The sequence below is a fragment of the Pholis gunnellus genome (assembly GCF_910591455.1).
Source record: "Pholis gunnellus genome assembly, chromosome: 12".
Classification (NCBI taxonomy): domain Eukaryota; kingdom Metazoa; phylum Chordata; class Actinopteri; order Perciformes; family Pholidae; genus Pholis; species Pholis gunnellus.
The window spans coordinates 24,022,679-24,047,739 of record NC_136539.1 but is presented as its reverse complement, the minus strand read 5'-3'; the positions used below and the strand labels follow the sequence as shown (position 1 = coordinate 24,047,739).

At 39.4% G+C, this 25,061-nt stretch overlaps 2 protein-coding genes across 2 annotated transcripts; both read left to right on the top strand.

Annotated features, from left to right (window-relative positions):
- The first annotated feature begins 2,279 nt into the window (after positions 1-2,279).
- eaf2 (ELL associated factor 2) lies at positions 2,280-6,668 on the top strand. Its single transcript, XM_079170875.1, has 6 exons — positions 2,280-2,434; positions 3,374-3,468; positions 3,861-3,997; positions 4,517-4,686; positions 5,053-5,340; positions 5,545-6,668. The coding sequence occupies exons 1-6, from the start codon at positions 2,332-2,334 to the stop codon at positions 5,586-5,588; spliced, it is 837 nt and encodes a 278-aa protein (XP_079027001.1). The 5' UTR covers positions 2,280-2,331; the 3' UTR covers positions 5,589-6,668.
- A 949-nt stretch (positions 6,669-7,617) lies between these two features.
- cyp27a3 (cytochrome P450 family 27 subfamily A member 3) lies at positions 7,618-20,816 on the top strand. The gene is made up of 9 exons (XM_079170860.1): positions 7,618-7,892; positions 9,775-9,965; positions 11,705-11,904; positions 14,747-14,944; positions 15,870-16,033; positions 16,989-17,155; positions 18,385-18,466; positions 18,553-18,759; positions 19,762-20,816. The coding sequence occupies exons 1-9, from the start codon at positions 7,677-7,679 to the stop codon at positions 19,876-19,878; spliced, it is 1,542 nt and encodes a 513-aa protein (XP_079026986.1). The 5' UTR covers positions 7,618-7,676; the 3' UTR covers positions 19,879-20,816.
- The last annotated feature ends 4,245 nt before the right edge of the window (positions 20,817-25,061 follow it).

Sequence of the window (25,061 nt, the reverse complement as noted above, 5' to 3'; positions counted from 1 at the left end):
ACCATAGCACCATCGCTCTCACTCTGCTCCTGATTGGCTCAGATTAAAGACCCCCCCCCCCCCCCCCAAAGAGCCCGGATCACGGTGGTCTTCATCACTCAGTCTGATCCGGATCAGTCTGATGGATCCTTTTCTTTCACAGAAACCTTGAGATGATTCTTTATTCACAACCAAACAAAAAGTAATATATTAATATAAATATTATTGATATATAAATATATAATAGTGTATTTATACCATAATGTTTGACTATAATAATAAGTTATGTAGAAATAAGACTTTACATGTAAACACAACAAGTGAAACTGATCAGATATTCTAATATTTTATAACTATTAATAATCTTCTATAATTCTTCATGTTCTCTTGAGGATGAGAGGTTTGCTGTTTCTTTATTGACTTTCACTGTTTCACTGTTTTCTTTTCTATATTTATGTTGTGGACAAAATAATAGAAACACCTTCTGATAGACAAAACATAATTAAAGGATTAAACCTGAAACCTGCACGTTTACGTGTCTTGTGTAACGTTTCTATCTGTTGTGTAGTTTCATGTCTCGTCCTTTAATCGTCTTCATGACATCATGATGAAGAGGGTTTCTATGGTAACAGTGGAGCAGTACCCCCCCCCCCATTAAGATATGCAAGTCCTCATAACTTTATTATATTAAGGAGAGATTATGGTCTGTTTATCCTCCGTAACTCGTCTTCTTTCAGACGAGAGGAAAGAAAACATTTATTTCACACTTTGTCTGTAAACAAACCTAAAGTTACATCACATAATGCCTCATTTGCATATTTAAACATCACATTTCATTAAACGTGTAACACAGTAACTCCTCCTCTTAGTGTGAGTGATGAAGTGGTGAAGCTTCATGGTGATCTCTATGAGTTCATGTGTTAACTCTTCACCTGTAGAGTCTCTAAATGTCTGTAATGAACTAAACGTCTCTTTAAAGGACGTTTTCTCTCAATGAGTTTGTTCTCAGACTCTGATGATAAATCTCCTTCAGCAGCTCTTACACACACCAAACTTCACACGTTCACTTCTCTCTATGTGCTGAAGGTTCACACACACTCACACACTCATTCATACATTTAATAATAACAACATGGATTTATTCATCTACAGTAGAATCCCTCCTTTGACTCAAATGAAACAATAAGAATGAAGCTGGTTTTATCCAACGGTGACTTCTATGTTGTGAAAATGTATGAAATGAGCACACATTTGATAAGATAATGCCTCATTTGCATATTTATAACATAACATTTCCTAAAACCTGAAACACAAAAATATTAGTTTTAATGTCAGTAATCACAGTGATATCTATTGTTTTCTATTGTTCATCTTTACACTCTGAATTATTATTATTATTATTATACTGGAGGTGAAAGGTTTCATTAGCTATTGTGTTTCATTAGCTATTGCGTTTTATTATCTATTGTGTTTTATTATCTATTGTGTTTTATTATCTATTGTGTTTTATTATCTATTGTGTTTTATTATCTCGTGTTTGTTGCTCTATAATCTCTAATATCTCATAAACGTCTCTCCTGCACACGAACACGGAGATGAAGCTCGGCGTTGATCCTTTAATGCGTCTGAAGATGAAGAACATTCAGAGTTTAAAGCAGAGATTATTCTCACGGTTGAGTTTGAGCTTCACAGACATTCAGTCTCGCTCACAGCTCGTGATGCTGCTCGTTCATAACGTTTTTGCTGCAGCAGCATTTATAGAAGCAGGTACAGAAATACAAATAACAGAGTCAAAATATTAAATATGAAAATGCACAATACAAGAAATACAATAATATTAAACTGAACTAACTAAACAATACTGCAAATATTTAAACAAACAAACAACAACAACAACAACCGTGTAACGGTGTTATAGTCGTAATTATTATTTGTTATTTTTATTATTTGAATAATACATTTATTATTATTTATTTAAATAATACATTTTATTTATTATTATTGTTTCTCAGTGAGTTAGCCTGAGTTTCATTAGATGTTTAAATCTAAAACATTCACCAGTAAATAGTGCGAAAGTAAAACATTAATAGATTTATTTTCTCTGAATAAATATTAATATTAATAGTTATTTCTGGTTTTATTAGATAAAAGAAATACTAAAAACATGACATTTCCCTTGTAGCTGCCTCGTCATCACAAACTCTTTGATTGACAGACGTTGAACCAATCAAACAAGTGGCTAGACCACTTGACCAATCATAACGGAGAGGAGGCGGGACTAGAGCTCTGCCGTACATGGACGTCGGATAAAGAAGAAGAAGCAGAAAGTTTACAGCTCATGAAACTCTCAGAATGAACGGAACGACGTATTCAAACTTTGACAACCAAGAGCACGTCTTGAAGTTAGGAGAGACGTTTGAGAAACACCCTAAAAGCGGATACCACACGGTGCGATGTAAGTTCCGGGGTTTTGAATCTCTGGGCTTTTTTTACAGTAGCTAACAGTAGCATGCTAACAGTAGCATTAGCTACAGTTAGCATGCTACCAGTTAGCGTTGTAGAGTTAGCTTTGTAGCTACAGCCGAAGGCAGCTGTTTTCGACGTGTAGCCCGGTTTACGTTAGCCGCGTTGACGTCGTCGGTCTGTTTTCTGTCCTGCTGTTGGTGTGTTTTAATAATATATATAATAAGATGACAGTTCTGTCTGCTCTGTGTCGTTTTAATTAAGTTAAGTTATTAACTCCAAAGTAACAAACAAACCGCTGATGAGCGAGCTGTCAGAATGTTAGCTAATGTTAGCATTGCGTCTATCTGTACACTACCGCCATCTGCTGGTGACGGTACGCAACTGCAGCACTGCGTTTTATTTAGTGTCTACATTTAAAATGTATTTTCAGTTTTATTTTACTTAATTTTATTAAATATTATTGTTAATATTCAGCATATAATGTATTCAAATATATATAAAATGTACAAATACAACAACGTACTTTTAAATATTGAGTGCATAATTTATATTTAAATATGTATACTATTTATAAATACAACACACTGTTAATATTGAGTACATTATATATATATATATATATAATTCTCATAAATACAACAACGCTACTGTTGTCACGATTGAGTATTTGGTCTATATATTTAAATGTGTATAATCTTTATTGGTCTATATATTTAAATGTGTATGATCTTTATTGGTCTATATATTTAAATGTGTATAATCTTTATTGGTCTATATATTTAAATGTGTATGATCTTTATTGGTCTATATATTTAAATGTGTATAATATTTATTGGTCTATATATTTAAATGTGTATAATATTTATTGGTCTATATATTTAAATGTGTATGATCTTTACTGATACTTTGTGTTCTTGTCTGGTGACAGATGACTTCAAGCCGGCCTCCATCGATACGACGTGTGAAGGAGAGCTTGAAGTGGGGAAAGGAGAGCAAGTCACCATCACTCTGCCCAACCTGGAGGTCTGTGACGCCCACTCACTGCTTTACTCCTCCTCTGTGTTCAGGGACCAAGATCCCAATGACGACACGTTAATAACTGCTCATCATGTTTATAAACATAAACATGAATAACTGTTAATAATGTTCATAAACATGAATAACTGTTAATAATGTTCATAAACATGAATAACTGTTAATAATGTTATTTATATAACATAATATATATTATTTTATATATATATTTATATTATATAACGTTATTTTTGGTGTGTGTGTGTGTGTGTGTGTGTGTGTGTGTGTGTGTGTGTGTGTGTGTGTGTGTGTGTGTGTGTGTGTGTGTGTGTGTGTGTGTGTGTGTGTGTGTGTGTGTGTGTGTGTGTGTGTGTGTGTGTGTGTGTGTGTGTGTGTGTTAGGGTTCGAGTGCTCCGGTGACCGTCTTCAAAGGGTCCAAGAGGCCGTACATGAAGGAGTGCATCCTCATCGTGAACCACGACACCGGAGAGTACAGACTGGAGAAACTCAACAGCAACATCGCCGTGAAGAAGACCAGGTGGGTTCTCTGTGGTACTGCTCTCATGTTCCTGTTGGACCAGGTGGGTTCTCTGTGGTACTGCTCTCATGTTCCTGTTGGACCAGGTGGGTTCTCTGTGGTACTGCTCTCATGTTCCTGTTAGACCAGGTGGGTTCTCTGTGGTACTGCTCTCATGTTCTGGTATCTTGTGTACACGAGTCTGTAAAGACATGTTAACAGATGAAGAAAGTTTACAGCGTCAAAGTCAACTTATCAGTGAAACAAGTTATTGTAATCTTTGTCACATTATCACGATACCATATGTTATTATTTTATATATATATATATATATATATATATATATATATATATATATATATATATATATATATATATATATATATATATATATATATAAGCTTCAGAAGGTATTTGTGTTGCACATCAGTCTCTGAGCGACGTCTGGCGCAGGAGGACGTTTGGCGCTCACAGGGACACGGTGTGGTAGTCGGCTGTGTGGACGTGTTTGCTCAGCCATCTGTGTTGATGCGTTCACAGGGCTGAGGGCAGCAGTAAGATCCACTCTCGTCTGGAGCAGCAGACCAGCCGCCTGAGCCAGCAGGTGAAGACCAACACCAGCAGCAGCAAGACCTCCACCAGCTCCAAGAGTCCCCCCCCGAAAGAGAAGACCTTGTCTCCAGCGTCTCCCATGGACGACATCGAGAGAGGTAACCTGGTGTAACATCTTCACCTTATCTTAACGGTGTCATTATGTGGTGGACTTGTACCAGTGAGCTGCATTCTCTCTAGTGTCCACCAGGGGGCGACTCCTCTGGTTGTATAGAAGTCTATGAGAAAATGACTCTACTTCTCTCTTGATTTATTACCTCAGTAAACATTGTAAACATGAGTTTATGGTCTCAATCTCTAGTTTCAAGTCTTCTTCAATACAGCATGATGTTCATTTAGTACATGATGGTCCATTTAGAGTCACACAGACCATAAAGCAGGGGATGCTTTAGGGGCGGGGCTACACAGTGATTGACAGGTCTCTAGCAGAGACGTCATGCTGTGCGTCTGCTTCCTGTCCTCAGAGCTGATGGCGGAGGCTCGGGTCATGGACCAGCTGAGCAGCGGTGACAGCTCCTCCGACTCCAACAGCTCCTCGTCCTCCAGCAGCGACGACAGCAGCAGTGATGATGAAGGTGAACGCACTTCTTCTTCTGCTGCTGCTGCTGCTGCTGCTGCTGCTGCTGCACCGGCACCAGCCAATCACAGCATGCCCATCATCACCAGCAGCACCATCAGCAGCAGCACCATCAGCAGCAGCACCATCAGCAGCCGACACCAGGAGAGCGGAGGAGGACTCATGAACACTCTGAGTGAGTATCTCTCTCTTTGAACACACGTACTGTTGCTCTGTTGCTCTGTTGCTCTGTTAATGTTTCATTGTAGGTTTACTGGAGAACACGTTGGTTGACGTGAGTTGTGGACGGTGTAGCAGCTTTATCTGTGTGACGAGGACGAGGAGGACTCAGTGTATCGCTGTGATGACAGGATGACGTTTTTATCTGTCTGTGTTTCAGAGAGCGACCTCCAGCTGAGTGAGTCCGGCAGTGAGAGTGACTGAACCATCAGCAGGTCTCTGAGGACCCGGGTCCAGACCTTAAACTAGCTGCACACTCGGTGTCGGTGATTTCCCACTAAAGACCGACGCTCGTCTGTGGTTTAAACCGACCAATCAGAGGCGAGCGTTCGTGAAGCCTAGACGGATGTTTGTGTTTCAGCTTTTGCAAAATTTAGGAAGTTAAGTTACGTTGTGCCTTTAATAGCTTCAGTTCAGCCAAACGGTTCCTTCAGGAGGAGCCGCTCTGATCTCAGTCGTACATTTAAGTTATTGTAAAGTTTAGCTGTTGAGCCTTTTCCACTGAAAGCTTTAGGAACAAAACAAACCTTCTGCTCTCATCACAATGTTCATGAACTCAGCCTGAGGTTCAGTTCTCACTCTTTAGCTGCTCCACACTGGCCTCCAGCTGCTGCAGCACTTCACTTTATCTGGAGACAATAACGTGTTTCAGGTTAGCTGAAACGTGTTTCAGCTAAAATGTTCTGCAGCTCTTTAAAGAGACAGACGTGTGTTTGCATGTGTTACTTCAGTAAAGTTCTGCTGTGGACGTATTTTAGACTCCTAAAAGATTCTATATCAGTTTAAGTGAACGTTCTATTTAGAACATGTTCTCCTGTTCTATTTAGAACATGTTCTCCTCTTTACCCTGCGTGTGTTTAATGTAACGAGGTGAACATGTTGTGGATCCGCTCACTAGTGATGGATCCTCGTGCAGCAGCACCTCTGCAGGACACGCTGTGATGAGTGATGTTAATTATTAATTTTGCAGCTTTAAGAGTGAAGAAGTCAAACTTTATTTGATGGTCTTGTGTTTGAGTGAAGAAGTAGAGCTCAGTGCTGCGTAGCTTCAAACCTGCAATACTTGAATCAAATTATTTATATTTAGAAATATACTCGACCAACTGAACTGCTTAATATATTTGATATGTATATGAAATATATATTAATAGTCAAAGCAATTGGAAGTGCAAGTTTGTGTGAAACCAGCAGGATGCGTTGAGCCTCGTGAGCTCTGATCTACTTCCTGTTTAGCTTCATGTCGCCTGAAACAAAGATGGAGTCGTGAGACGTTTGAGCCTCGAGGACAACGAAAAATAAAGATTTTAATAATTTATTTGGGTTTTTGCATTCTTCATTTTGCGTCTTTGTAATTATTCTGAGCGCAGAGTTCACTTTAGTCTGAACAGTCGAGTCCTGAAGAAGTTACTCTGACGCCTTATTACGACATTTCTGCTTTAAAGAAATACTAATGATGTAGATATATATATATATATATATATATATATATATATATATATATATATATATATATATATATATGTATGAAACATACAGAATGTTAAAGATTAAAGTCGTACGTTCATGTGAGAAAAAGCTCAAATCTGTATTTCAGGTCAAAGTATTATTGATGAACCTAAATCTGATGATGTCAGCAGAAATAAAACAGAATGACGCAGTGGTTCCTGGAAAATAACAAAAACTTCGTTTTAATAAATTAGTGATTTTATAATTATAACTTTCATCTCAGAGAATTGGTGAGTTTTCTTTTTTCATGTTTATGATTTTATAATAACTTTGATCATAAATGATTTTAACCTAAAACAAATACATTGTTGATGAATCATTTGGTGAAATATGATCTAAGTTTCTCTAAATGAGTGTTGTGATATTAAGATATTCAGTTTAATACATAAAAGAATGTCTCAGGAATAATGAAGTTCAATCTTATTAAAAGCAGAAAATCTCAAAATAAAAGTAAAAACTGCATTTTTTGACATTTCTGCATGAAATGTTTTCTACTGTTAAAGGTTTAAAGATGTAATTCAGGATTCATTCACATTTTAATTAAAAGAAAAGAAACAAGGACCTTTGTGCTCTGTTTATGATCAGTAATCTGTTACAATGTGTCAGTTAAACATCAGTAGAGTTTATGACTCAGCAGCCAATCAGAAGCCAGCTTGTCTCAGAGGCTGGACTCATAAGCGCGCTGCTGTGAGCCTGCAGCTTCATCATCATCATCATCATCATCCGACAGACCGGGACCTGCTCGGACCAGACTCCGCAGACTAACGGACCGTTTCCCCGGTCAACATGCTCAGGAGGACCGCGGTGAGCGTCGGCCTCAGACTGACGGCGGGACCGAGTCCTGGACGTTATGGAGACCGACACGCGTCCGCCAGCAGCTCCACCGTGATGCGCCCCAGCAGCCCGCTGAAGACCATGGAGCAGCTGGGGGGGCCGAGCTTCCTCACCACCCTAAACTGGCTCTTCGTGAAGGGATATTTCCAAACTACGCAGCAGTTGCAAGTGAGTGAGAGGAATGTTGTTTGTGTTGCACCTGACCTATATTCCCCTTTCAGCCGCTCACCCACATAGATATTATTCATATTTATAAAGGATCAGTTCACCCAGATTATTTTACAGCTAGGAGATAGTGTGTGTGTGTGTGTGTGTGTGTGTGTGTGTGTGTGTGTGTGTGTTTGTGTTTGAAACGTGACATTTTGAACAGGTAGCCTACAGAATCTCTTTAGCTTCTCTGTGCAGAAATGAACCAGAACCTAATGTTCTCAACAGTCAGCAGAGTAGAAATAGAAAAGAATAGAATCTCTTTATTGTAAAACAAACAGTAATAACAATAAAGAATATCAAATATGTGAGCTATGAAAACAATAAGATGTTGCACATTTTGAGTTGTATCGACTCGAGAAACAGGTTATGAATAAATATGTATATTATAATGTATTATAATGTACAAATGAATAAAGTGCAAAGTGGTGTCTGAACGCATGAAGGTGGGACTGAATGTTATATTATATATATATATATAATAATAATATATTATATTACACTTTCACTGTTTCTGGAAGTTAAATGTTTCAAAGACCTTTTGATCCTGTTGAAGGAAGTTTCTTTCAGGTTCAGTTCTGTGAATGCTTCAGATCACTTTTATTCACAGAGACAGAAGTTCACAACAAAGCTGTAGAACCAGAGAGTCCATGATTATATACAAGTAAACTTACATTTAAACAAAGCTGTAGAACCAGAGAGTCCATGATTATATACAAGTAAACTTACATTTAAACAAAGCTGTAGAACCAGAGAGTCCATGATTATATACAAGTAAACTTACATTTAAACAAAGCTGTAGAACCAGAGAGTCCATGATTATATACAAGTAAACTTACATTTAAACAAAGCTGTAGAACCAGAGAGTCCATGATTATATACAAGTAAACTTACATTTAAACAAAGCTGTAGAACCAGAGAGTCCATGATTATATACAAGTAAACTTACATTTAAACAAAGCTGTAGAACCAGAGAGTCCATGATTATATACAAGTAAACTTACATTTAAACAAAGCTGTGGGTCCGGCTGAGCTTCTCAGGTGTGTTTGTTTTCAGTCCAGGAACTGGACTCTCAGGTCAGTCTGGTGGATTTGCATCGGATCAGTGCAGGTCTGTCTGGAGATGAAAGGCCTTTGATAGGTTGAGGTGAGAGCTCTGGTCTGGTTCTCTTCACACGACACTACAGACAAGATATAAAATGTTCTACCATCACATTCACCTCCATTGTTTTCTTTGGTTGAGGCAGAAAGGTCAATGAAATAGTGTTAGTTTAGCTGCTGGGTTGAAGTCATATTTTCATATTTTCATATTTTCACTATACCGCTGCTGATAAACCTTAGTGATCAATCCCAGAGTGATCAGAAAACAAGACCGCTGCTGCTGGAACTTTGCCTGGTTTATGAAATACATATTGTTAAAACTATTTGTTTGTTTTGCATGAACACAGTTGTGCCGTCAGAGCGTTTTATTAAAGAGTAAGAAAGCTATTTATCCTCATTACACAGACATTTTAAAAAGAGTTGAGAAAACTCAATGAATGGAACCATGAACCGATCTTAATAAGTTCAGCATGCCACCATCACCACAGCAAACATACATGCAGTGTTTTAAATGGACTCATATTTAACTAAATAAATGGGAGAACATTGAAGACGTCTTTTGTCCAGTCGGTATAAGAGATGTCCCGTTGGAATAAACAGCAGATCATTCTTCACCGTTTACTAGAAGTTAGTGGTTCATGTTAGCGGGCTGTGGTTTGGGTGAACTGGCCCTTTAAACCGATCGTGACCTGATGAGTAGAACTGATCGCGTTATTAAGAATCTTTGTCTTGTGACTGACAGATCGAGCACAGCCGGATCTACGGGCCTCTGTGGAAGTCAACGTACGGCCCTCTGGTCGTGGTGAACGTGGCCAGCGCCGAGCTCATCGAGCAGGTTCTGAGGCAGGAGGGGAGGTTCCCGGTCCGGACCGACATGCCCCACTGGAGGAGCTACAGAGAGCTCCGGAACCAGGCCCAGGGACCGCTGACCGAGTGAGTGACCCACATCTTCAGAGTTTAACAAACTAGTTTAAACAACTAAGAAACAAGGTGTTGTAGCTTGTAAGAAGTAATACGATCTGCCAATGGAACAACTGATGATCTGCTTGTTAAGATTCCTTTAATTAGGATTTTATATTTCGGCCTTTCAAGATAACATGTGGGCCTAAACTTAGCTGTGAAAACTCATTTTGAGCTTCTTGTTTTTCACTAGAATTAGGAATTGTTGTGACGATGCTGCAGTCGTGGAGGACGGACTGTAGCTGTGTTTGCTGTGTCACTTCTGTGCTCATCTTCAGAATCTAGCTTGTTGTTTTCTGCTGTTTTAATTGTGTCGTCTTTGTGGTAAGAACATCACATCTCAGTCCAAAAACACTGAAACTAAAGTATTTCACCATCTTTTATTAAACAGAACTAAGTTTTATTTTGAAAAGACTGTTTTCATGTAACGAGCAGAAATTGACCCGTGTTGCTGGACTTTTATGGGAAAACACACTAAAAATTCGGAGTAACTTTTCGTTAGATATACAAAGTCTTGTATGAGGATCCGTTGGATGTACTAATACATGATTAGCGTTAGCTGCTAGCGCCCTCCCTCCTCCTCCTGGATTCTTCTCCGGCGCTCCCGTCTGCTCGGTAACAACTAACCAGCCAGAACCAGCCGCAGTGCTTTGAGATATTCTGACTAGTAATCATACAAAGACAGGAAACAGTGAAACACATGAGAGCAGGAGGATCCTAAAGGAGCAGAGAGTTGAGGCAGAGAGCTGCTTATTTAGCTGAGTTATTGAGTTATTGAAGTGATATTTGGATGTGATTGAGCTGTGTTGAGCTGTGATTGGCTCATAAAGGCTGTCCTCTGCTGGTTCTTGCCCTCAGACTTTGATCCGTCTGAATCCTGAACCTTAAAACAATAACTCGTCTGTTATATTCACTATAACTATAACAATAGTTTAGATTAAAGATTAAAGACGAAGAACGTCCCCACTTCATACTGAGAGAAACTAACTAGAGTCCACATGAAGACGTCTCTAGTTTCATGATGAGACCGCTCTGTCTCTGAGCTGAGTTCAAGTTATTCAAGTTATTCAAGTTATTCAAGTTATTTATGTTATTTATGTCACGTTCACAGTGAAGAGAGAGAAGCTCTTCTTGTTAATCTTCTTGTTCTTCTTGTTCTCCTTCTTCTCCTCCTTCATCTTTTTCTTGAGTCCTTCAACAGTTTCAGGAAGTTATTTTTCTCTCTGTTTCCTCGTTGTTTTTCTTTCAAAATAAAAGTCCTGCTCTTCTATGGAAAGCCATCGTGACTAGAAGAAGAGAGAACTAGAACATGTCTTTAGTGCAGAACAACACAGTTCTGATGACTTGAATCATGAAGAAGAATGGAATCTGTTCCTGAGACCAACATTGTGAGTTGAGGCTCCGCCTCCTCTTCACACTGAGCTGGTCACATGTGTTCTCTCTGTTTGAGTGAACATCCTGAAGTTCAGCTGAACTGTTGGTTTAACTCACAGCTTTATTCATGTTTCGTGATCTGGTTCTGTTGAGAAACTTAGACGACAGTTATTGTAATGAAACGTCACATTGTATGATTGGATTTAGATATCTTCATCTCACAGCTTGTGGTGATGATAAATGTTATTTTGGTTGCTTTAAAAAGAAAACAGCATATCTGAGCTTCATGTTGAAGCCTTTCCCAGCTTCTCAGAGTGTTCCTGCTCGTGGTTCTGTAGAATGGGGGTGAAGTGGCAGCGGATCCGCAGCATCCTGAATCCTCGGATGTTGAAGCCCAAACACGTGTCGTCGTACACCAACACGGTCAACGAGGTGGTGAGCGACTTCGTCTTCAGAGTGAGCCGGCTGAGGGAAACCGGCGGCGGCGGCGTGATGGTCAACGACCTCACGGCAGAACTCTACAAGTTCGCTTTCGAAGGTCAGCCGAGAACAAACAAACCAAACGGTCCTGATTAGAACGAGCAGCGAGTAGAAGAAGAATGTCACCTCGTGCTTCTATTCTACACTTTAGTTCAAAATGTGCTTTTATTTCTGGTAATCTTCACCAAAGAGGTTTATCTATATATTATATTTTATATGTTTATTGATAAGACATAAAATTGTTGATACGACACGACTATTTTCACCGCTTTACTTTGCTGTCAGACGGAGAACTGAAGCAGAAATCCACCAGACTCCATCGATGGAAACATTCATTTTACCTCACAGAACACAGAGTTGCCGGTTCACTGCTGCCTTAGTTTGTTTGTGTTATTGAGTGACTTTAGTGTTACGAAGGGTCAGTTCAGATTCACCAGCCACTCAATAACACAAACAAACTAACCGATGGAGGCAGCAGTAGACCGGCAACTCCTGTGTTCTGTTGATATAGATGGATAGGTGTATATATATATATATATATATTAAATATGTTGTTTGTTTTTTTAAATGTGTATATATATATAATTTAATAAATAATAGGAATAATATAAAAATAAATGGATCCAAATAAATAAAATAAATATGAAAATAAATGAATAAAAGCAATTTACTGACCAAAATTAGTGTGTGAATAAATAAATATATATTTAAATAGTTAAAAGTCCTATTTTCAGAAATGCTACTTGAGCAAAAAGCAGTGATTTCATCAGACAAATGCGCTTAAAGTATCAAAAGTAAAAGGACTCGTTATGCGGAACTTCACCGTTATATTACGATAGAATATTATTTCTATTTGAATGTTTATTGTAAACGTGGAGCCAGTTGTCAGCAACACGTTGATCTCCAGCTGGAGCAGAGGATCCTTCAGCTGTCTGTAGATCAGAGCTGCTTCTTTCAGGCGTCGAGTCTTTTGTCCTCGACGGCTGATTAGATATCGATCAGATGATCCTGAAGCTTTACGACATGAACTCTGAACCTTCTCTCAGAGCGCTGACACGTCACGCTGTTTCATTTCATTCACAATCATTTATTAATCGCTGGAGAGAAGTTTGTTCGTTACAGTTCGTCTTATATATAAGCATCAAGAGATATAAGCAAATAAAGGAATATGTCAAATATAGATACATGTTGTGTACAATATAGATACATGTGTACAATATAGATACATGTGTAAAACATAGATACATGTGTAAAATATAGATACATGTGTAAAACATAGATACATGTGTAAAATATAGATACATGTGTAAAATATAGATACATGTGTAAAACATAGATACATGTGTAAAATATAGATACATGTGTAAAATATAGATACATGTGTAAAACATAGATACATGTGTAAAATATAGATACATGTGTAAAACATAGATACATGTGTACAATATAGATACATGTGTAAAACATAGATACATGTGTAAAACATAGATACATGTGTAAAATATAGATACATGTGTAAAACATAGATACATGTGTAAAACATAGATAATGTGTAAAATATAGATACATGTGTAAAACATAGATACATGTGTAAAACATAGATACATGTGTAAAACATAGATACATGTGTACAATATAGATACATGTGTAAAACATAGATACATGTGTAAAACATAGATACATGTGTACAATATAGATACATGTGTAAAACATAGATACATGTGTAAAATATAGATACATGTGTACACTATAGATACATGTGTAAAACATAGATACATGTGTAAAATATAGATACATGTGTAAAACATAGATACATGTGTAAAACATAGATACATGTGTACAATATAAATATATGTGTACAATATAGATATATGTGTAAAACATAGATACATGTGTAAAATATAGATACATGTGTAAAACATAGATACATGTGTAAAACATAGATACATGTGTACAATATAGATACATGTGTAAAACATAGATACATGTGTAAAACATAGATACATGTGTACAATATAGATACATGTGTAAAATATAGATACATGTGTAAAATATAGATACATGTGTAAAACATAGATACATGTGTACAATATAGATACATTTTGTGTAAAATAAGATTTTCCTGCTTCTTCTCTGTGGTTAAAGAAATAGAAATATGCTTATTTGCAGAGAGTTAGATGAGGAGATAGAAAGCGCTTAGCTTAGCTTAGCATAGCATAGGTTAGCATAAAAACTGGAAACCAAAATCAACTTCTAAAGCTCATTAATGAAATGAGTTGTTTGTTTGGTTTATATGATAGCGAAGTTTAAAAAGTGGGTTTCCAGAGCTTTATGTGCCGGACTGATCCAGGCTAGCTGTTTCCCCCTGTTTCCAGTTATTGTGCTAAGCTAAGCTAGCAGGCTGCTGGCTGTAGCTTCATATGTAACAATTATATTTTAAACAGTTTGGGGAAGACGGTCTCCTGTTTCAACAAGACGATGCTTCCTCAGTACAACATGGAGTCCTAGTGATACACAAACGTGGAAATATAAAGAAATGACAAACGGATAATATATAATACAAGCATTGATATGTTCATTTATTTCTGTTATTTGTGTACACTTTTAAATATATATATATATATATACCTTTTTTCATATAAATTATACAAATATATGTATATATAATGTAAGTCATACATTTGTGTAGCAAGAGGAGGAATAAAAAGCCAGAAGTCCCACTTTGTTGTAGAAGTCCTGAAGTGACCCGACAGCAGCAGACTCCTGTTTATTTAACGACGTGTTCCACAATCACTCTTCTGGGTGAAGTCATGAAGTCCTCCTGGTTTCTGTCCCTCAGAAAGCTGAAGCCTCTTAATGATGATAACGTTCATCATAATAACGGTTCTTTGTGAATTTAGGGATCTGCTCCGTGTTGTTTGAGACGCGAATGGGCTGCATGAACGAGGAGGTGCCCGAGGAAACCCAGAAGTTCATCTTCTCCGTGGGGGAAATGTTCCGTCTGTCTCCCGTCATCGTCCTCTTCCCCAAGTCCGTGTGGCCCTACTTACCCTTCTGGAAGCAGTTCGTGGCGGCCTGGGATCATCTCTTCAAAGTCGGTGAGCGGCTCGTTTGAACGAGGGTTCCCTTTAATATGTGGAAAGTATCACATACTGTATATATATATATATATATATATATATATATATATATATATATATATATATATATATTTATGTCTCATGAATTCAAGATTCAAGATCATTTATACGACACATCTCAGCACGACTCAAACAGTTTTACATCAAACATGAAAAGCATGAAGACAAAGTGCAAAAGAAACACATTAATACAAAGATGAGCTCATATTAAAACCATGAATAAGCTCAGAGAATAGAGAATAAAAACATAATGAACCATACAGTATAATAATATAAGAGTATAATATGAACAGGGCTAGCTAGCTGTCTTCATTATTTCAATTACATTTTGATTTTACATTTTTAAATAAATGTAAAACACTAATTTGTTTTGGTAACTTTGTTTTTGATCACAGTTAAACTGTTCAAATACAACATGAGATATGATACACATTGTTTGACTCACATCAAGTATTCTGATGATAAAAGTGTTTTGTTGTGTTAAAGGAAAAGACGATCTATCAGATAAAGTGGTTTAAATCAGCTCCTCCTCTACAGTGAGAGTGAAGATGAGATCCAGCGTCTTCACTCTGCGTTCAGCAGTCTGAAAGGATCACATTGTTGTTCTGTGGACCAGGTTTCAGGAGCTCTCGTGGTCTTCGTGTCCTCTGCCGCTCCCCGTCTCTGATTGTTGTCACAAAAGGTTACTAAAGCTCAGGCTTCAAGGCCGTTCGCTTTATCAAACCGTTTCAAGGTCTCTCGACTTCAGTGACTCCCTCAGAGTCACAAAGTTCACGTCCTTTTACTCCTCGTCAGGAGAAAGTGGGTTTTATTTCGCCATCTAGTGGGCCGAAGTGTGGCGTGCTGGATGTCCCGTGATGAACCTGTCTCTGGTGTCTCGTAGCTGAAGAGCTGGTGCAGCAGAAGATGGAGGAGATCCAGGAGAAGGTGCACCTGGACCAGAGCGTGGAGGGAGCGTACCTGACTCACCTGCTGCTCAGCGAACAGATGACGGTCACGGAGATCCTGGGCAGCATCACCGAACTCCTGCTGGCCGGAGTCGACACGGTGAGTTGTGTTGGGTTGTTTTGCCCTTTTTGACGTCGTTGTGTGTCTTTTTCTAGAGTTTTAGTGTCTTTTTGTGGGTTTTTTTGTTTCTCATTGTAGCTGCGTTGTTGCTTTTGGTGTCTTTAGAGCTGTTTTGGTCTCTGTAGTGTGTTTGTGTCTCTTTGTGGTCGTCCTGTGTCTCTTTGTGGTCGTCCTGTGTCTCTTTGTGGTCGTCTTGTGTCTCTTTGTGGTCGTCTTGTGTCTCTTTGTGGTCATCTTGTGTCTCTTTGTGGTCATCTTGTGTCTCTTTGTGGTCGTCTTGTGTCTCTTTGTGGTCGTTGTGTGTCTCTTTGTGGTCGTCTTGTGTCTCTTTGTGGTCATCTTGTGTCTCTTTGTGGTCATCTTGTGTCTTTTTGTGGTCGTCTTGTGTCTCTTTGTGGTCGTCTTGTGTCTCTGTGGTCGTCTTGTGTCTCTTTGTGGTCATCTTGTGTCTCTTTGTGGCCATCTTGTGTCTCTTTGTGGCCATCTTGTGTCTCTTTGTGGTCATCTTGTGTCTTTTTGTGGTCATCTTGTGTCTCTTTGTGGTCATCTTGTGTCTTTTTGTGGTTGTCTTGTGTCTCTTTGTGGTCATCTTGTGTCTTTTTGTGGTCATCTTGTGTCTCTTTGTGGTCATCTTGTGTCTTTTTGTGGTCGTCTTGTGTCTCTTTGTGGTCATCTTGTGTCTCTTTGTGGTCATCTTGTAGGTAAAGGCCTCTCCCCCGGAGGGCCTGTTCAGTAATTCATCCATGATTATTTCGCCTTAAATTGTGCTTCACATCAAGAATACAGCCATAGAGATGTTTAAACAGCAGTTTTGTATAACTTAGACTTCATATATCATTGTTATTTATATCATATTTCGCTCAGTGAGCGACCGCCGAACTGAAGCGTCGCCTCACGAGCAGAAGATAACAGCGTGTCCTCCTCTCTGTCGCAGACCTCCAACACCATCTCCTGGTGTCTGTACAAACTGGCGAAGCTGCCAGAGATCCAAGAACAGTTATACCAGGAAGTGATGAGCGTTTGTCCCGGAGACAAGGTGCCAAACAGCGAAGACATCAATCAGATGCCGTACATGAAGGCCATCATCAGAGAGACGCTTCGGTCAGAGAGTTTCTCTTTTATCAATATGTTTCATTGACAGGATGCAGGAGGTTTGTTCTGGCTGAAAGGACCATGTAACCATGTGACCATATAACATCAGTAGACTGTAACATGCAGGTGGTGATTTCAACATATCGACCCAGAGGAAGAAGCATTATGTATTTTACTGAACATAAGTGACTCTTTAAAGTGTCATGTTTAGAGGATATTGGGGAACATAGAGATGCTAACACAGCTAGCCTAGCTCTGTCCACCAGCACCTTTAAAGCTCACTAATGAACACATTATTAATTATTCATATTTGTTAGGGACATAGATTGTATAAAGAAGTGGACGTAGTCGTCGTGACGTCTCTCGTTGGTTTTTGGATGTTTTGAAGCCTCGAGCTCGGTGTTTTTTCTTTCGCCATCTTGGTTTTGTGTGATCAGTGAACAGGAAGTGACATATCTGGACTGAGGAGGAGTGACGTAGAGACCTGTCAATCACAGTAAGCCCCGCCCTAAAGCATCCCCTGCTTTATGGTCTGTGTGACTCTAAATGGACCATCATTTACTAAATGAACATCATGCTGTATTGAAGAAGACTTGAAACTAGAGATTGAGACCATAAACTCATGTTTACAATGTTTACTGAGGTAATAAATCAAGAGAGAAGTAGAGTCATTTTCTCATAGACTTCTATACAACCAGAGGAGTCGCCCCCTGGTGGACATTAGAGAGAATGCAGCTTTAACACGTGAAGCTTTGGACTCTTCAGAACCGGAGGTTGACGTCTGCTTAGGGACAGAAACAATCTCCACAGACAAACTGAAAACAGCAAGTTTCATAATGTTTGTATCGGATAGTTTGCGACAGACGTCACCAGAAGATCAGAACAACGAGGTAAAAAGGTCAGACGGGACACAGCGAGATACACTGAAGCACTTAAAAACGTTACAGAGGTGGAGAGACGTTCTGGTTGCTCTATTCGAAGTTTGTGGCAACTTTCAAGTTGAGTTTTATGTTTTTTTGTTTAATCCAACACATTGTTTGTTTAATTCAAAACCCAAAGTGTAAAAGACATCAAATTGTTGTTCTATTATATATTCTGTGTCTTGTGAAACGATGTCAAAGGACTGAGTTTGTGTTCACATTGTGTCTCATGAGACAGTAAAGTCTCTCATGATGGAGTGGGTTCAGTCCCAGAGTTGCAGTGGATCCTGGTTTCTGACCCTGTTCTGTGGTCACCAGGTTGTATCCGGTGGTACCAGGAAACGCTCGAGTGACCGTTGAAAATGAGATCGTGGTTGGAGATCATCTCTTCCCCAAAAACGTGAGAAATCTTCACCTTTACCTTTTTATGCTCCCTTCATCTGAAGCTAGTAAGTACGGACGTATGTGCACGTTTGAATCCCACAGACGCTGTTCCACTTGTGCCACTACGCCGTGTCCTACGACGAGAACATCTTCCCCGACGCCCACGCCTTCCTGCCTGAGCGCTGGCTGCGAAGACCCGAGGGGAAGTCCCGGCAGCACCCGTTCGGGTCGGTGCCGTTCGGTTTTGGGATCCGGGCGTGTCTGGGGAGACGGGTGGCCGAGCTGGAGATGTACCTGCTGCTGTCGAGGGTAAGACGTCGTTCCTGCTGCTCAGAGGGAGAAGGAGAGGGTTCTGCAGAGAACCGTGTTTCAAATGACACCACGTGGACTAAAGCATGGAGTCACAGGAGCGACGTCAACACGAGTCCGTGTGTTAAAGAATAAGAACATAAATAAAAAAACAAAAGTCAAAATACAGAGAATTATAAAAGAATGACTTTAAGCATTTCATTTGTTTTCTCATCTGCTTGTTCATTTATTTCTGTATGAATTAATGAATATATTTAAAAATACATATTTGTTTGCATATAAAGTGGTCAATTTTGTTCTGTATATTTTTTTATTGTTTTTATTTATTTATATTTATGAAATGTCAGTTATTTATTTTTGTTTGTTTATTTTTATTCTTTTTGTTTTTGTAAATAAGAAAGATGAAAAATAAAGAGACAAAAATGTATAAATATATTTATTTTGAAATATATACAGAATAAATATATTATATATTTTAAAAATATATAATAAAATAAATATAGAAATATCTTTCCCAATTTTCTTTATATTTCTTTTATTTTGAAAAGGTTTCCTTTCTATTAACTTTTTATCATGATCACCTTTTTTATTGAATTTATCACATGACGATTGTTCAATAGACGAGGATTCCTGTACACACACACACACACACAGACACACACACACACACACACACACATCAATACTGCTTTACAATAAATAAACAACATTAACTGTTTTTAAATGTTTGCATCAGCGACTTCTGACTCTCAGGTTCAACTTTAAACACTTTTATTTCCTGTAAACGAGTTTATATTTATGTTGCATCATGATCATATTTTAGCCGTGTCGACTTGTTTTTCGACGTGTTTGTGAATTGTTTGTTTAACATGTGGAGCCGGAGGTCTGGCTCTTCTTCTTCTGTTGATCTGTGACTCAGCGCTGTGTTGAGTCTGTCATCATGGACTCTGAACGTCTGCTGTGTCATGCGAATAAACATGCTTCTCTTCTTTCATCCCACAGCTCGTGAAACACTACGAGGTGAGGCCGGATCCGGCCGGCACCGAGGTGAAGCCGATCACCAGAACTCTGCTCTGCCCGGCCAAACCCATCAACCTGCAGTTTGTGGAGCGGCAGTAGTTCAGCGTTCACACCGTGTTTCCTCCACAAACCCGGCGCCGTGACCCAGGAACCAACCTGAACTGTGCCTCTAAACAGACCTGGAGACCTGCTGGCTTGTACAGATGATACAGATTATACAGATTATACAGATTATATAGATTATAAAGATGATATAGATCATAAAGATGATATAGATCATAAAGATGATATAGATTATAAGGCTGAATGTACAGTTTGCTTGTTGTTTCATGTAAATATGAAGACTTTAAATGAATCCCTGGAGCTCTGTTGGAGGTTATGGTCTGTTTTTCAGAAACTATTTAGTTTCACCAAACACCAAAATAAAGAGTTGTTCTGTATTCTTCTTATTTTTTTATTTTCAAACAACCAAACAGAAGAAATCAGGAGAGGAACACATGATGTCATATTTTTGTACCGCTGTCCTGATGTACTGCTGAACACACGTCTCCTTCAATCAGATGAATGAATGAATCAACAGAACATCATGTTTTCTTCTTACTGTCAATAAATCAAATGAAGTTGTTCCTTTCTTCAGTGCTAGTTTCTCTGATTGTTACTCACATGTCACTGTGTTCATGTGTTTTAAATAGTTTTCATGTATTAGAGAGCAGCTGTGTGACGTGATCTGAGCAGCTTAACATCGATCAACACAAAGAACACAAAGAACACAAAGAACACAACACCTCAGCTAACCTCTGTAACCTGAGCCGCTTCATTACATCAAATACTGATACTTTACATTTTCATTCCATGTTGTAATGCAAGAAAATAGGAAGAAACATGTCGGTGGTGAACGCTTCTACATGTTGCTGTCGCCTTAAACTTTATTGAACAATTCAACTTATCAAGAAGCTCCTGAAGGCAGTTTGGGTCAAATGTCAAGTTTTGTGAAACACTTTTCATCCTCAATCTGAGGCGAGTTCCGCATTAAAGAAGTGGACTCACAGGATCTGGTCTGTCTTCCTTCATAACTCGTCTTCTTTCAGACTCGTGGAAATAAAACTCTGATTTCACTACTTTGTTTGTTTACGTCCTAAAATCACCACAAGTTACCATTAGGCCTACATAATGCCTCATTTGCATATTTAAACATCATATTTCAGAGAACTTTTAATACGAAAACAATCATCTTAATGTAAGAAATGATCCGGTGAAGTTTCACGTTGACTTCTGAACGTTTGTCTGTTTGGTTTTGAATGTTTTGAATGAGTTGTGTTGGTAGAACAGTGCTGCCCCCTGCTGGGCTGATGGGGAACTACACGCTGCTCTGATTCACTCATTCATTGGTTCATGTCTTTAACAGGTTTATTAATAACAGATGTATTAATGATTAACAGTTATCACCGCCTACATCGTTTACATCATGTCAGCTGCTCCCACATGTGATGACGACGTGTCACAGGATCTGAGTAATCTATTACACGTCAGGACATATTTCATCACCTCCTGTCTGCTCTCCGTTCACTGAGCCTGACATCATGATTCATTCATGATTCATTTAGTGTGTTTATATCTGAGGTCGGGTATCAAAGAGCAACAAGCTTCTTTAATGTGTTTTATTGCCGTTTCATTGTTATTATGACGCGTTCACCCCGTAGGGTTAGTGTCTCTTTAGTTATTGTGTGTTTGTAGTCATTTCATCTTGTTTTGGTCCTTTTTTGTCTCCTTTTAGTGACTGTGTGTCTTAAACTGTTCTCTCATTTACGTTTCAAGGAATCTAATCTTCTTCCGGACTGAACGCAACAAAACAAACGTACCGTGACATTCTGCGGACTCAGCTAAAACGTATTTGTGACGTCGAGAGCAAAAGTGATCAAAATACTTCACCATCAAATGTTCTTCACAGAGCAGCGATGTTGAACGGTAGCGTAATCTTTATAGTTAGAAATACATTGTTGTCCTCATACTACCTGAACACACCTGTGTTCACCCTCCTGTCTCTTTAAGAACCCCAAAAACAGCCCCGTCTGCTCTGATTGGCTCGGGAGGAAAACATAGTTTACCTTCTCAAAGGTGGGCGGAGCCTGCAGCACCTGTGTTTTCCTTTGGCGTAGCGCTTCTCTCTCGTTGTTTTCAGCAACTTTTATACAAACGTGAAAGTTGAAACATTCCCAACTTTTTAGCGAATCAAAATCCAGCAAGAGGCGGGCTTTGCTTCTTTACTACTGACTTCCTGTTGTGATGCGGTCACATGTTCCCGTATATCCAGATGAACAAGCAAAGTCATATGTGTCATGATACGCCCCCTTTAGTTAAAAGTAGAGAAGTAAAAGTGCAACTTTTTATTTAAAGCTACTAATAGAAACGTTCCTTGTTGTGTTGATTCTGTCGCCCCCTGTGGACGAAGGTGGTAGTGTCTCTGAGCACCAGACCTCATTGTGCTGCAGCAGGTCTGACAGTCTGCCCCTCCTGGTTCTATAGAAACAGACATCTTCACTGATGTAGGTCATATAGACTCTATATCAGAGGTCTTCAACGTTTTTCAGGCCAAGGACCCCCAAACTGATAGAGAGATGGAGCACGGACCCCTGACTGTTGTAGCGTGAACGGATCTCGCCGCGTTGAAAACCTAACACGGTGTCACTCCTTCGGCTGTTCCACCTGCGAGGATATTCATTCCTCTGAGAGGTCTCAGGACATTGCTGTAGGCCTCTTATCTCACCCCGTAGCTGAAGCGTTAGGATTTCTGATGAATCGTCTGAGAGTCTTGTGCGGCTTCGCCCGCGGCGCTCTCAGTAGGATGCAACCTTAACACCCAGTATGAGTAGTAGATCGTCTATACTTTACTATCGCCTATTATGAACATTCTCACTGTTTATGACTAACACTGCCAAGTCTTCACCAGGGAACTCACCTTAAGCTCCTCTGGTAGAGTCGGTCGTCCCCTCTGCATCACACGGACGGGGGACGGGGGACAGAGAAGAGGCTCAAACTGTTCTAAAGACCAGAGTCTCTAGTTTGGGTCCAGACACTTACACATAGTAAGGCTGTGGTTTTATTAAAGTTTATCCAAAGCACTTACATACAACAATTTAAATTCAATGAAACAGTCTCAGTACCACAAATAAATGCAAAATGTATCCCTTCAAACCGAGGCGTCTACTTCTTAAGAGAGAAATCTGTCCCGTCTCTAGCGATGGGGCAAAGAGCTCCAGCTCTCAGTTCTTCTGTTTCTTTTATGCTCCTCTGATTCTAGAGCCTCCCCTAATCACATGCGTCACACACACACACACACACACACACACACACACAGGAGGCATCTGGTACCAGAGACAACAGAGTGAAACTGGATGTAACTGGTTTGGTCCGGACTAGAACCAAAGCACTGTTCAGGGCTAAAGAGACGAGATAAAGTGTCTGAGCAGGCTAGATGCTTCTATCACCTCTATCATCAAATAAACAGTTTATGATCACAATGGTTATAATAAGTGAACAAAATATATGTTTGTGATGGTTATACTTTTATGCTTTCATCCTTCTCTACGATCTCTCAACACGATATATATTGTATAAGATTGTGTTTTATATTAAACTAGCACCATGTATAAACACATCTCTTTATTGTGCATTCAGTACTAAGCTCGTCAGATAACACACAGGTTGATATGTTCACACACCTTCAGCTGATACCAATGATACCATCAACATCATCTGTTAATGAAGATAATCATACGAGCTGTTCAAAGTCACGTTTTTATTTTAAACATAAATGTGGAAACTGAAGTGTGTGATGTCCTATTAGTGCCACTGCCTGCACACACACCTGTTATCATGCATACAACACTGAACTGTTAAAATAACACATTCATGTTGGGAAAAAAGTAAAACAATTACAAAATATAAAAAATATAAAAAATAGTCTAATCAACCAAAAATGTCACTACCCCCCTGCAGTACCTCCGCGGACCCCCTAGGGGTCGCGGACCCCCTGTTGAAGACCTCTGCTGTAGAGGATCAGGACTGAGACTGATTCACAACCTGGTTTTAAAGTTAGAGCATCTTTCATTTAACAAGAGGGTTTAAATCAGATCCTCAGACTGAAGACAAGGAGCTGCAGAGGATCCACACAAACCTCCATGTGGCTAAAAATAGCAGCTAGAGGACGGATGTTATGATGTCATGATGTCATGATGTCATGGTGTCATGATGTCACGATGTCACGGTGTCACGGTGTCACGGTGTCACGATGTCATGTCATGGTGTCATGGTGTCATGATGTCATGTCATGATGTCATGGTGTCATGGTGTCATGATGTCATGATCTCATGGTGTCATGGTGTCATGGTGTCATGATGTCATGATCTCATGGTGTCATGGTGTCATGATGTCATGATCTCATGGTGTCATGATGTCATGATCTCATGGTGTCATGGTGTCATGATCTCATGGTGTCATGGTGTCATGGTGTCATGATGTCATGATCTCATGATCTCATGGTGTCATGTCATGGTGTCATGGTGTCATGGTGTCATGATGTCATGATGTCATGATCTCATGGTGTCATGTCATGGTGTCATGGTGTCATGATGTCATGATCTCATGGTGTCATGTCATGGTGTCATGGTGTCATGATGTCATGTCATGATGTCATGATGTCATGGTGTCATGGTGTCATGATGTCATGGTGTCATGATGTCATGTCATGGTGTCATGGTGTCATGATGTCATGGTGTCATGATGTCATGGTGTCATGATGTCATGGTCTCATGGTGTCATGATGTCATGTCATGGTGTCATGATGTCATGATCTCATGGTGTCATGATGTCATGGTGTCATGGTGTCATGGTGTCATGATGTCATGGTGTCATGATGTCATGGTGTCATGATGTCATGATGTCATGATCTCATGGTGTCATGGTGTCATGATGTCATGATCTCATGGTGTCATGGTGTCATGATGTCATGATGTCAAGATCTCATGGTGTCATGGTGTCATGATGTCATGTCATGGTGTCATGATGTCATGGTGTCATGGTCTCATGGTGTCATGATGTCATGGTGTCATGATGTCATGGTGTCATGATGTCATGATGTCATGGTCTCATGGTGTCATGGTGTCATGGTGTCATGGTGTCATGGTGTCATGGTGTCATGATGTCATGATCTCATGGTGTCATGGTGTCATGGTGTCATGGTGTCATGATGTCATGTCATGGTGTCATGGTGTCATGGTGTCATG

Coding starts and splice junctions, on each gene's coding strand:
- eaf2 (XM_079170875.1), top strand. CDS start 2,332: ATGAACGGAACGACGTATTCAAACTTTGACAACCAAGAGCACGTCTTG. Junction 2,435..3,373: donor CGGATACCACACGGTGCGAT/GTAAGTTCCGGG, acceptor GTCTGGTGACAG/ATGACTTCAAGCCGGCCTCC. Junction 5,341..5,544: donor AGGACTCATGAACACTCTGA/GTGAGTATCTCT, acceptor TCTGTGTTTCAG/AGAGCGACCTCCAGCTGAGT.
- cyp27a3 (XM_079170860.1), top strand. CDS start 7,677: ATGCTCAGGAGGACCGCGGTGAGCGTCGGCCTCAGACTGACGGCGGGA. Junction 7,893..9,774: donor AAACTACGCAGCAGTTGCAA/GTGAGTGAGAGG, acceptor TGTGACTGACAG/ATCGAGCACAGCCGGATCTA. Junction 18,760..19,761: donor TGTACCTGCTGCTGTCGAGG/GTAAGACGTCGT, acceptor TTCATCCCACAG/CTCGTGAAACACTACGAGGT.